This window comes from Panthera onca, chromosome D3, assembly GCF_046562875.1.
Source record: "Panthera onca isolate mPanOnc1 chromosome D3, mPanOnc1 haplotype 2, whole genome shotgun sequence".
Classification (NCBI taxonomy): Eukaryota; Metazoa; Chordata; class Mammalia; order Carnivora; family Felidae; genus Panthera; species Panthera onca.
The window spans coordinates 21,145,433-21,160,206 of NC_138350.1; the positions used below are offsets into that span (position 1 = coordinate 21,145,433).

Below are 14,774 nucleotides of genomic sequence, written 5' to 3' on the forward strand. Positions count from 1 at the left end.
GAGGCTAAGAGAGTGAGCTGTTATCCTAACTGCCTGAGTCCAAACAAGCCTGGCTCTGTCAGGGATGTAACCTCTCTAGACTCAGTTTTCTCATATGTAAAATGGGAATAAATATAAAATCACCCTGATATGCTACAGGACTTGATCTACAAGATATCAAAATGTATTATAAAGTGCTTAAGACAGCATGGTACTAGTAAAAGGGAAAAGCTGTCCTATGAAGTGAGAGAAGAGTCCCAAAGAGATCCAAGCATATGTGGAACTCTGATAGTTGCCAGAGGTAATCGAGCAGATCAGTGGGGGGAAAAAGAACTGTTCAATAAACAGTACCAGGCCAAGTAATTGACCACATGGGGAAATATGAAATTAACTACACATTTCACATCTTATCCAGAAATCAATTCTGGATGTATTAAGGACTTCATTGTGAAACTTTAAAACTTACAAGGAGAAAATATAGAAAAATATGTTATCTTTAGGTAGAAACCTAAGACTGAATATATCATTAGACTGATAAATTCAACTAAATTAAAATTAAGAGTGTCTCTTGACAGTGTGGTAATGGCATGAGGATATACATATAGATCAAAGGGACAGAACTGAGAATCTAGAAACAAATCCTTACATTTATGGCCAATTGATTTTCTTTAAAAAAATTTTTTTTAATGTTTATTTATTTTTGAAAGAGAGATTGACAGAATGTGAGTAGGAGAGGGGCAGAGAGAGAGGGAGACACAGAATCTGAAGCAGGCTCCAGGCTCCGAGCTGTCAGCACAGAGCCTGATGCGGGGCTCGAACTCACTAACTGGGAGATCATGACCTGAGCCAAAGTCAGAAGCTCAACCTACTAAGCCACACAGGTGCCCCTATAGCCAATTGATTTTCAATAAGGACGCTAAGACAATTAAGTACAGAAAAAGTAATCTTTTTAAAAAATGCTGGAAAACACGCAAAAGAATGAAGTTGGGCCCCTACCTCACACCACAGACAAAAACTAACTCAAAATGGATCATCCCCCTAAATGTTAAGGGCTAAAAGTATAAAATACTTTGAAGAAACACAGAAGTTAATCTTCATGAGTTTGGATTAGGCAGTGGATACCTAGATATGACACCAAAAGCACACATGACAAAAGAAAAAAAAATAGATCAATCAGACACTAACAAAATTAAAACTTTTGTGCTACAAATGATACCATCAAGAGAGTGAGAAGACATGAGAGGAAACATCTGCAAATGATACAGCTGATAAAAGACATCCAGAAAATATAAAGAACTCATATAATAAAACTCAAACAGTAGTGCCTGGGTGGCTCAGTCAGTTAAGTATCTGAGTCTTGATTTCAGCTCAGATTATGATCTCATGGTTCATGGGATCAAGCCCCACATTGGGCTATGAGCTGACAGTGAGGAGCCTGCTTGAGATTCTCTCTCTCTACTTCTGCCCCTCTCCCCATGCTCTTGCACTCAAAATAAGTAAATAAACATTAAAAAAAAGTAATTTAAATAAAACATGGACAAAGGTTAGAATAGACATTTCTCCAAAGAAGATATATGAATGACCAACAAGTACATGAAAAAATGCCCAACATTCTTAGTCATTAGGAAAATGAAAATCAAAACCACAATGAGATAGCATTTCACACCCACTAGGATGGCAATAATAATAATCATAAAATAACAAGTGTTGGCAAAGAAATGGAGAAATTGCAACCCTAATACACTGCTGCCCGTGGTAATGTGAAATGGTACAGTCGTGGTAATGTGAAATGGTACAGTCGCGGCAAAAAACAGTTTGGTAGTGCCTTTAAAAAGTTAAACTGTATAACCCAGCAATATGATGGTATGACCCAGCAATCCCACTTGTGGGCATCTACCCAAGAGAAATGAAGGCACACATCCACACGGGAACTTATACACCAATGTTCACAGCAGCATTACTCATAATGGCCAAAAAGGAGAAATAGTACAAATGCGTATCAACTGATGAATAGATAAAATGAAATGTTGTATAACCACACAATGAGTCATTACATGGTGACAAAAAGCAGAGAAGTACTGATACATGCTACGACATGGATAAACCTTGAAAACATTATGCTAAATGAAAGAAACCAGACATAAAAATATATGACATTTATATGAAATATCTAGAATAGGCAAACCTATAGAGACAAAAAGTAGGTCAGTGGTTGCTTGGGGTTGGTAGAGGAGGGATGTGGAATGACTGCTATGGTTTCCTTTAGGAGGGACAAAAATATTCTATAATTTAGATTATGGTTGTACACCCTGTGAATACAATAAAAAACACTGAATTATACACTTTATATTAGTGAGTTTGTGGTATATGAATATTCCAATGAAGCTATTTAAACATTAGTGTGTTTAGGGGCACCTGGGTGGCTCAGTCAGTTAAGCATCAGACTTTTGGTTTCAGCTCAGGTCATGATCTCATGGTTTCGCGAGTTTGAGAGCCCCGCACCAGGCTTTGCGCAGTCGGTACAGAGCCTGCTTGGGATTCTTTCTCTCCCTCTCTCTCTCTAACCTTCCCCTGCTCACACTGTTTCTGTCTCTCTCAAAATAAATAAATAAAAATTAAAATAAAATTAAAAAAATAAGTATGTTTATCAGAAGACATCATAAATAAAATGATACAAAAATACAAACTAAGGGTGCCTTGGTGGCTCAGTAGGTTGAGTGCCCGACTCTTGGCCTCAGCTCAGGTCATGATTTCATGGTTCATGGGATTAAGCCCCACACTGGGCTCTGTTCCTATGGCATGGAGCCTGCTTGGGATTTTTCTCTCTTTTTGTCTCTCTGCTCCTCCCCTGTTCACACATGCTCTCCATATCAAAATGAATGGATAAACATTAAAAAAAATTTTTAAACAAATTTAAAAAAAAACAAACTAAAAGCTTATCGCTGACAAATGGTAGGTATCAAGATCATACAAAGAGCTCCTACAAAAACATAAAAAAAGACGAACTACCAACAGAAAAGTGCATTTCACATAAGATATATATACTCACCAATAAAATGCTTACACTATTCTGATATGAAGGAAATGCCAATTAAGATTATACAGAAATACCATTTAAGGGCCATCAGATTTGCAAGAATACATGTCACAAAACCAAGTGTTAAAGAGAATGGCAATCAAAGGGAACTCACCCATATTTACCCAATGAGAAAGTAAATCAGTACAACCATTCTGAAAAACAATCTGGTATTATTTTTCAAAACTCATCCTTTGTATATCCCATGACTGGAAATGGCTTACCCAGGTAACCCCTTGGCAAACTTTTGTACTTGGAGATGTGTACAGTAATGTTCATAGCAGCAAAGCTCATTACTGCCAAGTATCAGAAACATATCTCATGTCCATCAACAGAGAAAGGGTACATGAATTGTGATATAGTCACACAAAAGAATATTAGAAGCTGTGGAAATGAACAATAGCCACACCCAACAATGTAGATTAATCTTAAAAGCATAATGGTGAAAGAGAAAAAAACAAGTCCTAAAAGATGCATAGAGCCTGATTTTTATTTGAGCTAAAATAAAAAAATAAACAGTATACCTTCCAAACAAAATGATGTTAGAAATAAGACTATATTTTTTAAAAAACCAATCACATGATAAATACAAAATTTAGGATAGTGGTTCACTGCAGGAAGAAGAAGGAAGGTACAGGGGATAGGGTAAGAGGTAAATGGATATACGCAGGTAAGTGGTAATATCCTAGCTAATTCTTGGGCTAAATTCATTCACAGAATTATTCTATGCTTTGCAGGTGACATTCGTTAAATGCACATCATCTCTCTTTTGAATGTGTCCTCTCATGATGAGCCTAGTGTATACTTTTCTACATTCAGTACCATCCCATGGTATTTTTCCTGTTCAGTCAAGTACTTCTCTAAAAATTTACCAATATTTTAAGCTTCAAAACACATGTCAAACTCAAACGCATCTTCCCACGTTAGGGTTTAACAAAATTAAAATTATTTGTGGTTATCTCTGTGCAATAGAATTACAGGTGCTTTTTCTTTTCTTCTAAGTGCTTTTTCTTTACTAAATTTTCTACACTGAGCATGAATTATCTTTGTAATCTGGAAAAAATGTCAAAAATCATTTAAATAGCCAAATGGCAATGATTTGGGACTGCGTCCACTGATCTCACCTAGCAGTGGATGGCTGGCTCCGTGGATTCCCAACTGTGCCAACTGTGTGTTTCCAGGCCTCAGTTTCCTTGTCTGTACCATTAGCGCTAGGTGAATCACCTACAAGATCCCTCTAACTGTGACAGTCATGGATTCTGTGGCTACGTGATTTTCCTTCGTATGGGTAACTGAACCCTTCTCAACTTAATGTGTAATTCACATCGATACCTTCCTGATTCAAACTTTGAAAAATATAAAACATGGAAAACAAACAAACAAACGAACAAAATCCACGACTGTAAGGACACATTTCTCATGACAGTAAGAGCTAAATCAAGTCAAGGACCATTTAAGAAAGCTCCAAATTCTATGTAATTCATGGGGAGAATGCAGGAGGCACATTCCAGGAACTGTCCTCCAGGTCCCCTGCAGAATGCCACTACTGAGAACACACACCAGGGTTCACATACTCTCCTTCTTTGGAAACCCATTTGTTCCATTCAGAATGCCACCATGTTTTGGAGCCCCTTCTAAAGTTAACATTCCCCACCTCCACCCCCAGAACCCCTGCTGTTTGCAGGGGGAACATGGGGACTGGGATCAGGGAGACAGCTTGGCATTTCCAATTAAGAGCAAGTGCAACTAGCTACTGATTATCAGCAGCTATCTGCAGCCACTTGGATTAGCAACTTGTCTCTACAGAAGCAACAACTCCTCCTAGCCCTGGGCTGGCAAGAAGAGGCTCAGGAGGGGGAAGGCAAGACGGAAGTGGGAAAGGCAAAGGTGAAAGTGCACACAGGAAAAACAGCACAGGATGTTATTAAATATTCAGGGCAGTGAGGTACTTCTTGTTCTGCTTGGCAAAGGTAGATGAAGATGAGCAGGAGGGACAGCTCTCTATCAGAAAGAGCCACTAGGGGTCAGGGTGAGGTGTAAGTGGGCACGGAAATGGCCGCTGAGAAAAAGTCCAGGGCGGGGGAGACCCGGGAGGGTAAACAGCCAATGTCAGTCAAGAGCAGCAGGAGCAGGGCCTCATGTCAGAAGGCCATTCATATCTGGATCTGGAATCTCTGCATCTCAACTAGGCCTTAGGAAAGCTGAAGGGTGGATTCGGCACAGTCAGGCAAACCACTTCCAAACTCTCTCCACTGCCAATTAGATGACTCCAAGGAGTGGACGAATGGGGGCCACCACAGGCATGTGACCTGCACAGTCACACAGGGCCCAAAGTCAGAAGGTCCTCATGCTTGGTTTAATGTTCAGCTGCCTCCCTCTTGAAACTCTTTTTTTTTTTTTTTAATGTTTATTTATTTTTGAAAGAGAGAGAGAGAGACAGAGCATGAGTGGGGGAGGGGCAGAGAGAGACACAGAATCCGAAGCAGGCTCCAGGCTCTGAGCTGTCAGCACAGAGCCCTACGCAGGGCTGGAACCCACAAACCAGGAGATCATGACCTGAGCCCAAGTCGGACGCTTAACTGACTGTGCCACCCAGGTGCCCCTCCCTCTTGAAACTCTTAATAATTTTCAAACAAGGGGCCTCACAAGTTAGGCAGAGGATGCTGCTAGGGGATGATAGTTCCAAGGACCATTTCTCAGAACCTCACCCACCAAGCAAAGTGGAGCAGTGCCAGGGTCCCAGGCAGTTCTGTCTGGCTTGGGTTCGAGCCATGTCCAATGTTAAACCAACAACACTCATAATGCTACCCTTTGGGTTTCCACACAGGGCAGGAAAAGATGTAGCTGATGAGCCACGGAAGGGTAACCACAAATAATAATGAAATTCGTGGGTAGGAGGAAATTCATCCTTTCTAGTTAGTTAAATGCAAGTTAAAACACTAATAAGGCACAATCTTATGCCTGGCTAAAAAATACTCTCTCAGAATGATGGAAGGCTAGTGCAGGGCAGGGGGAGAGGACAAGATGTCCACACCCAGCCCCGAGAGCATGATGGACCAGAACACTTTGGGCCCAGGGCCATGGAGTTGCCAGAGGGAAGCAATCACTCTCTTTGACTCAGCAACAGTACTCTTGGGAATTTGTCCGGAAAGAGACACCAAAGAAAAATCTTATGTGCCAAAGATGCTCAGGCAGCAGTTTGGCTCTGGTGACAATCTGGGAAGAAATGAAATGTCTAACAGAAGGAAAAGATGTTCCACAGCCATTCAACAGATACTTCTTAAGCCTGTGATAACGTGGGAAAGTGCTTATGATGTACAAGCCATGAGAAAATGGTATTTTTTTTTTTTTTTGGTATCTCAATGATGTAAAAAGGATGTTTGCATAAAGGAAAAACACTGACTAAAAATAGAGACCTAAAAATAGCGATGTGAGTTATGGAAACACCAGGATCTTGAACATCTGGAATTGTTGCTTTAATGGTAAACAACCCTTAAAAATAATGAATATGCAGGATGCAGAAGACTGGCCCAGATGAACCCCAGTTTGGCTAAGAATAAAGTCTGTGTGTGTGTCTGTTGGGGGAGGTGAAGAGTGGGTATAGGGAGGGGATTTCATCACACAGAAAAGCAGCTTCTAAATGGTTAATGAGCCAAGAGTCATGCTCTAGGGGCCCCTCCAAACAAACTGCGCTGCTTCTGATGCAGGCAGAGGGTGGGACCCAGGGGGCTTTGCTGGCTGTCAGTTCTAGCCTCTCAGGGAAAACATCTGTCCATGAACCAGCTCCCACCGATAGCCACAAGGACACTGGGACCACCAGGCCAGGACGCAGAGCACTGCCCACGTGGGGATCCCCCTTCCCTGAGTCCGTGGCCTCCTTTGACCTCACCACACCATCCAGCCTGAGTAGCTACTATTTCTGAAGATGTGCGTCAGGTGTCATTATTCAACACACACGTCAGAGGAAAACAGGACATAAAAGGAAATTTATCTCTGGCAGCCTGAAGCCCATAACCTCATCTTTATTCATATTGTTCATCTATTTGATCAGATGCTGCTGCTGGTCTGTGCTGACTGGCACTTTACAGGAAAACCAGGCAGTCAGGGAACGACTTGTTTCTGCAGAGGGCAGTGCTGCACGCTGTAGGACACTCACTCATGAGGTCAGAGGAATAAGTACCTACTGCAAACCTCTCAGTCCCCATGAAGACTGACTCAGGCTGCCTCTTTCTCCCGTGGCTTGGAGGCCTCTCTCTCTATTTTGCCGGCTTCCCTGAGGCCTCTGCACATAGCTTCACATGGCATCTCTGAGTCCTTCTCCCACTTTGGCCTATGCCAGGCTCCCTGCAGTCATCTCTCTTGGCATGGCACCTGGACAGCCCTCTCTCTCTTTGCCTAGAGACAACAGAGGTCGTTGTGTAATCCTTGGGGCCAAACATTGCTCTTAGGAAGTGTTGATATTAACAGGGCTGTTGCTTATGGTTGAGCTGGTTGCCCACTGCACAACCATAGGGGGCACCTTTCACAACAGACACTGTAGATTTGTTTTTATTACAACAGCAAATGAAGAAAAAAAGAGCACTGCTCTAACAAAATTAGTATACTACAACAGTTTCAGGTTAAGTGGAAGTAAAAGATCTTGAAGGAGGGGTGCCCTTTTCTAAAGATGGGCACCAAGTGGGCTCACTGCAGCCCTGCACACCAACCTGTGAACAATCAGTGAACCAGCTCCCCAGAGAACACATCACACTCTCCAGGCTCCTTGTAGCCACCAATGGCAACAGAACCCTGGCTGGGGCAGCCCAGGGCCCATTACAGTCTTGTCACCTCCATGCTGCCAGTACCCTCCTTACTGGCATGCTGTTGCTCAAGGGCACAGCCATGAATGCACAAGCAGCTTCTATTCTCTACTGTCCTCCAAGTAGAGGCCACTTCTGTTCATGACCCTCTTTTCCCTCTCAGCCCTCAAATCCAGCACAGCGGTCCACTTGCCACCTAGGGGCTCAGAGTTTACACAGGAAGCCTATTTGCAGACAGGGGCTTCTGCACAGCCAGTCCAGAGCACTGGGGGAAGCCCACTCTGCCCACCTTTCTCCACTCTCCCCCCCTGCCATTAGCTCTCTGTTCTCCCTACCCGAAGGCCTCCCCCTTACACATGGTGATACCCACATGCTCTCCCACGTGCAGCCCTCCTCAGTATCCCCAACATGTCGTTCTCTCTACCTGCGATGCCCCTGCATGCAGCCCATCCAACCCACCCACCTACTTAGCTGCCTGCCCACAGTGGGCCCTCCATGCTGGGCTCCCTGCCTACCTACCTTTCTCATCACTGCCCCCTGGCAGAGCTCATGGACTCCTGAGAGCTTCATGCTGTGTGAATAGGCTCAAATCTTCTCCACAGGGCATGAACTCCTGGGTTCTGAATTTGGCCAGCCAGGGCCATGCTCATCATCCATTCCTTCCCAGGGGAAAAGGGGTGGCAGGAGAGGAACCCATGTGGTGGCTCGGAAGGATGTGGGCAGGGCTCCAGCATGCCCAGCCCCTTTGGGCTAGATTCCTGTCACCTGGCTGTGGATGCTGTGTGTTCCATACAGCTACTGGGACAGTTCTTAGCATAGAGTGAATGACTAACCAGATTTCCTGCTAAAATAGAAAAAGAAAAATTCTACTGTCTTCTCTTACCATTTAATGCTCTTCACTCTGACCCAAAAGCATTGAAACATTTAAAACTTCCCCCTGGCATTTAGCGTTTTCAATAAGGAATCCCCCCCCCAAATCACCACACTTAGCACTTCCCATGTTCTGCCCCAGAAATTGAGGCCCAGGCCTCACCAATGTGGCCTCTAGCTAGGCCAGGCTTGTTCAGAGTCCAGCAGATTCTTGGTCTATACCATTCCCTTGCTGGCCTTCCCCTGCCCCTTGACCACCCATTCTACTGACACACGATAAATGCTGGCAGAGCATGCAGGCTCTGGGTCCCACTTAAGCCTGTGATCTTGGGAAAGTCTTTTAGCTTCAGTTTCCCCATCCACAGAACGATACAGTACAATGATACAATAATCATCATATTTGCCACTACTGATTAAGCCCCCTTATGTGTGCCAAGGGCTTCACATTCCCTTTCATTTCAAGCTCCACAAAGTAATAGTAATAAGGATGAGCAGCTACCATGTGCCGGGAAGGTGGGGGGAGGGGCCTCTCATACATATTGATCCCCACCTCCCTCCTACAGGTATGCAGACAGAGGCTCCCACCAGGCAACATGCTTGTGAGAGAATGTCCTCCTTCCATGCATCACACCAAGTAATGGTGACCACTCGTGAGGTCAGATGTCCTTCCCAGGGCGGACATAAATGGGGTCAATGCTACTCTAAAGCCTCCTTTGTATAAGCCATACACTACCTGCAGAGCCAGCAGAGCTCACATCCTTTCCTGCCTACCTGTCCTTTTGGATCCAACCCACCAGTGAGGCTTTGCTCTGCCTCTTGCCTGTCAAGGGCCCTGACAGCTCGCTCAAGCCTAACTGAGCACCTGCCTATCCCCACCCCCTACTTGCCCACTCATCCTCATCCTCCAACACCCATCTGGGCACCACCTCCTCCAGGAAGTTCCTTATGATCTCCTACATTTACCTAAGAGCCCCCCTTCCTCACACCTCTGAGCTTCCCTGGTTGTTCCAGGGGAGCCACTCACCATGGTAGGATGAGAAGAGGCAAAGCAGGACAGATTCCACCCCTTGCTCCAATATTTAAACTTATTTGTATTTTCTTTTAGAGAGTGTTTGTGTGTGTGTGTGTGTGTGTGTGTGTGTGTGTGTGTGTGTGAGCAGGGGACAGGGGCAGAGGGAGAGAGAGAAAAGAGAGAGAGAGAGAATCTTAAGCAGGTTCCATGTTCAACACAGAGCCTGATATGAGGCTCAAACCACAACGCTGGGATCATGACCTGAGCTGAAATTGAGTTGGATGCCTAACCAATGAGACACCCAGGAGCCTCTATTCCTTCAATCTTGAGTCAGGAGAGTTCCAGTGAACCAGGAGAAACCTGTTTCCCAGAGGGAAAACAGGAGGCTGAGAACCCCGGCTTCAAGGGGAAGACACCAGCCAAGAATGCTCCTGACCACTCAGCCTCAGATGGCCCTTCCCTCCATTCACTTCCATGCTGGTGGGTTGGTTATGGAATAGCAATTTGCAAAGGGCCAAGTACCAGGAGTAGGGGGCACATCACAGACACAGGTGGAACCCAGGCTCCACCTTTGGGAGCTTACAGCCTCTGAGGGGGACATGGCTTGTAGTCAAACAACCCGGGTCCGCTACAGGAGGCAGGCCCAGGAGAGGCCTGAGGGGAGAGGTAACCTTTGAGGGGTTTGGGGAAGCTTCAGGAAGAACTAGGATGGGCACAGGGCCTCCAAGGAAGAATCTGATTAACATGTGAGGGATGAGCAAAGGCATTCGGCTGAGTGGGCAGAGCAGAGTGAGGCTGGACTGGGTGGGCTGTGAGGCCAGGCCCAGTGAGGTCAGAGTTGCTAATCTCCAGGCACTGCACTAGGGGGCCATTCAGTACACACACAGAAAATGATTAGCACAGAGAGCTAGTCTTTCACTTTGTGCCTCAGTCCTTCTTCCCAAGGACCTCAGCAGACACCTGGGAGCACAATGCAGGGAAACACAAGATCAGTTGGCAAGCCCCAAAATGAACACAAAAGAACCCCACCTATGACTTTTTGAAGGACACCATACCCAACAGCAATTCTCAGCTGATGTTCCATGGGAAGCATTCTCTGAGAATGGTACCTGTTCTAGGCCTCAAAGATGCAAAAACAAACAAACAACCTTCATCAAAACAACAGGCCCTCAGAACAGTCAAGTACCTGGCACTATATCATACCTACACTCTAGAAGCTGGAGCATGCTTGCCACTGACTCTGTTGGGAACCTGTGCAAAGATACCTGACTTGCCTGACCCCATAAACTTGCCCTTGATGATGGCTCATGTTGCTACCATTGCCCTGATCCCTCCTGTTTCCGTGACACATCACCCAGTCTTCGCCAAGCTCAGTTCAGCCTCTCTCCACTGTGCAAGTGCTCCCAATCAGAGCTGGGCTCAGAAGATGGAGGCTGGCTCATGGGTACACAGGGGCTCTTTGAGGCCACAAATGGGAAAGTGGCAACCTCAGCAGAGCTGCAGACAGGCCAAGGTCACCTGGCTCTGACCTCTGGTGAGTATTCATGGCCAGGGCAAGGGGTCCCTATTTTCTGCTCTTTCAGAACTTCAGTTAAGCATCCAACTCTTGGTTTCAGCTCAGGTCATGATCTCACTGTTCTCAGAGTTCACTGCTGGTGGGGAGTTTGCTTAGGATTCTCTCTCTCTGCTCCTCCCCTTCTCTCTCTCTCTCAAAATAAGGTTTTGTTTTGTTTTTTTAAAAAGAGAACTTTACATTCCAAAAAGATGCAGAAGTTCTATATACAACTGTCCACATGTGCACACACAAACAAATAAGTGAACGGCCAATGGCTGAATTCAGAGCTTACGAGAGACCCTGAATGGGCATCTCCCCATCTGTGGTTCCTGGCTCTGTTTGAAACACAGGGACACACAGATTGATTGATTGACTAATTAGTAGGTGTGGATATATATTATCTTATTTCAACTTCCCAGCAATCTTGCCAGGTAAGTAGGTTTAATGCCATCTTTTAGACAAGAAAATTGCAGATCAGAAAGGTCAAGAAGCTAGCTGAAGGTCAGGCAAGCACTGGAGGTGTGGTTTGAATAGCCCATTGCCCACTGAGGAGCAGCCTCCCATCAACAGACCCCCCAGGGCTCCTTTTCACAAGCCCAGGTCTGAGGGCAGGACAGACACTAGGCCTTCTCAACCCACTCCTCTCTGTCATTTACAGAGGCAGGAGCATCCCCCCTCCACAGAGGGACAGGGACTTGCCCATGGTCACACAGCCCAGCAGCAGAGTCAGGAGAAGTACTCAGGCCCCCTGACACCCTGGATCCATGGTGGGAACCCACCCCACGCAGAGTAATAGCCCATGTGATGAACCTCTACAGGCCCAGATGCCACCCTGCCACCTAAATGATCACTACCTGGATCTCAGCCCCTAGTGCCTAGGGCAGGCTGCTAGCCCAGCTCTCTCTTCAACCTGTACAATTTCACCGGGACCCTTCTCTGAGGGTAGATGTGTCTGGAATGGCCTCTCATTGCAATACCCTTCAATGTCTCTGAAAGGAGAAGGCCAGTCTCACCTCATTTGCAAGCTGGGGATGAGGGCCCCACCTGTGCCTGTTACACCCACACTTGAGGGGCCAAGAGGCTCCCACCTCCCAGAGCTGACCGCTAACCAGGCCCCCCGCAGGGTCCATCTCTACGCTTCTCATTCCGCTCTTTCTAGCTGGCCAGGTTTGCAAGCATTATCCTGCCCACAGAAATGTTCTGTTTGGTCTTACAGAATGTTTACTCACAGGGCACCAGAGGGACACACTCTGCAGTCTGCCCCCAGGGCATCTGACATTGAGGCTGAATCCTGGCTGCTCTTGACCCACTGTGCTGGCTCCTGGGGCTCCTCCCACAGCCGAGCAAGCTCCCTTCCAGGTCCTGTTCTAAGCACCATGCCCACCCAACTACAACTTCCACAGCTCCTCATCCTCAGACCTACTGTGGAGAGTGGGACACAAGAGAGGTAAGAAGGAAAAAAAAAAAAAAAAAAAAAAAAAAGAGAGGTAAGAAGGAAGGTCTGGCCTGGAGGGGTCTAGCAGTCAAAGAGGTTACTCTTGGGGCGTGTGGGTGGCCCAGTTGGTTAAGTATCCAACTCCTGATTTCAGTTCAGGTCATGATCTCACAGTTTTTGAGTTCAAGCCCCGCATCAGGCTCTGCGCTGACAGTGCGGAGCCTGCTTGGAATTCTCTCTCTCTCCCTCTGCCCCTCCCCCACTCATGCCGTGTGTGTGTGTGTGTGTGTGTGTGTGTGTGTGTGTGTGTGTGTACAAAACAAAAGAAGTTACTGTCATCAGTCCTGAGGTACAGCTGCTTTTTAGCTTTCAGACAAAGATGAGCATCCTCACAACCAAGCAGAAAGCAAGTGGATATGAGGCCCAATGCTCCCTGTCAGCAGCCAAATGTTCAAGAGAATGGTGACCAAGAAAATCATCAGCAGGACAATAGAAGAAAAACAGCTTAATACCTAACTGTATATTCTCTTCTTTTTTAAAAAATTAACTCCAAAATTCACCTTCAGAATAAATTCATCCAAAGTGATAACAGGAACATCATTTAAACTTTTCATTAAGAACATAACTGCATTAGAAATGACACTATATCCAAAATAAAAGTTGGAAATCAAAACCAATCTAAAACCAGAAGACATACTTTAGACAAAATTCACTTGGAAGTTTCTGTAAAGGATTCTCAAGATGGAGCCACAGCATCAGCTCCCAGTAAAATAAATTTCAAATGTTTGTAATTACAAACACTCCATGACTTCAGATGGTGTTTTCAGGAGACTCTGCATGATTAAACCTGACTCCAGGGCTGAGGCTTGGAGTCTACAACTTCAAGGATGTCTGCCCTAAACCAGGGCTTTATAAAGCTATTAGTGTGACCAGTCAGCAAAATTACAAGGCTCATTACAGATCAGAGGGAGTTAATTTCTAAAAGGAGCTCTTTCTAATAAATTCATGTTAAGTGAATTTAACTGCCTCTGTGTCTTCTAGATCTAGAGAGTCAAAGAACCCTATTTTTTCTTAGAGTTTGAAATTATAACAAACAATACGGTAAATACAGCAAGTTTCACTCGTGCAAAATCTCCAAAAATGCAAGTTTCAAGCATCAGGAACCGCAAGCAGGAGCTTCACCAGTTTGCAAGGCTTTAACCTTAACAACAGCTAATGTCCCCCCCCCCCCCCACCGCAACACTGACAAAGGGCTCCCTGGCTAGCACGCCTGCACACCCCTGCGCTGTCGTTCAAGACACCCCTGGGCTGTCGTTCAAGACCACAAGACCACATTGCCTGCGGGCGGCATCCTCAAAGCTGGTCCTAGCTTAAACCCAGGTGGCCACTTACACGGACTCTCCTGATCTGTCACAGCTTGCTCAAAGGGCAAAGAGAAGTTGGTTGGATCATGCACTGAGCACAGCTGACACCACGGTTAGCCCCCGGACCCCAGGACGAGGCCCTTGGGGGCAAAGCAGCAATTCTACCAGCGCTCCAGGGGCACGCGGGCCCCAAGCCTACTCTGGGGAACTAAGTGTGGGGGGGGGGGGGGGGGGTTACACAGGGACCGCCTCTTCCTTATTTCCAGAAAGCTCTGTATTATACTTTGTTTCTTTTGCAGCTGTTAACCAGTCGGACGTGTCTAGAGCCACAACCCTCTCTCCAAAATGCCCCGCGCTTGAAGCGAGTCCGGAGCGCACGCTGGCTAGGTACCGGGACAGGGGTTTCCCGAGGCTCTCCGTGCTCCCCACGCAGCGAGGGAGTGACATCAGAGACTCGAGTGGACTGATCATGTAGCCCGCCCGGCGCCAGGCGGGCGGGCGTGCGCAGGGATCCGAGCCTTTAGGCGGAAGCCGGGCAGCACTAACCCTTCTTAAATTTATTCAGGCAGCCGGAGCTGCAGAAGGAGCGCACGGAGGCCGACTCCCAGCAGCCGCGTCCCTTCATCCCCGTGGCGGGGCAGCCTCCGAGTAGCCGGGCGCTACATGGCGCCGGCCCGAGGGCCC

At 46.3% G+C, this 14,774-nt stretch overlaps 1 protein-coding gene across 5 annotated transcripts in view; it reads right to left on the reverse strand.

The window, feature by feature from the left end:
- Positions 1-14,774, reverse strand: part of OSBP2 (oxysterol binding protein 2) — a 192,265-nt gene that overhangs the window by 58,158 nt on the left and 119,333 nt on the right. Inside the window, exon 1 of one of the 5 annotated variants that reach the window (XM_060612690.3) lies at positions 14,637-14,746. The exons of the other annotated variants lie outside the window; for them this stretch is intronic. Within the exon in view, the coding sequence (XP_060468673.1) occupies positions 14,637-14,715 (79 nt within the window). The 5' untranslated portion in view covers positions 14,716-14,746. Of the gene's footprint in view, positions 1-14,636; positions 14,747-14,774 lie in introns of those variants that run through there. 5 annotated transcript variants of the gene reach the window in all.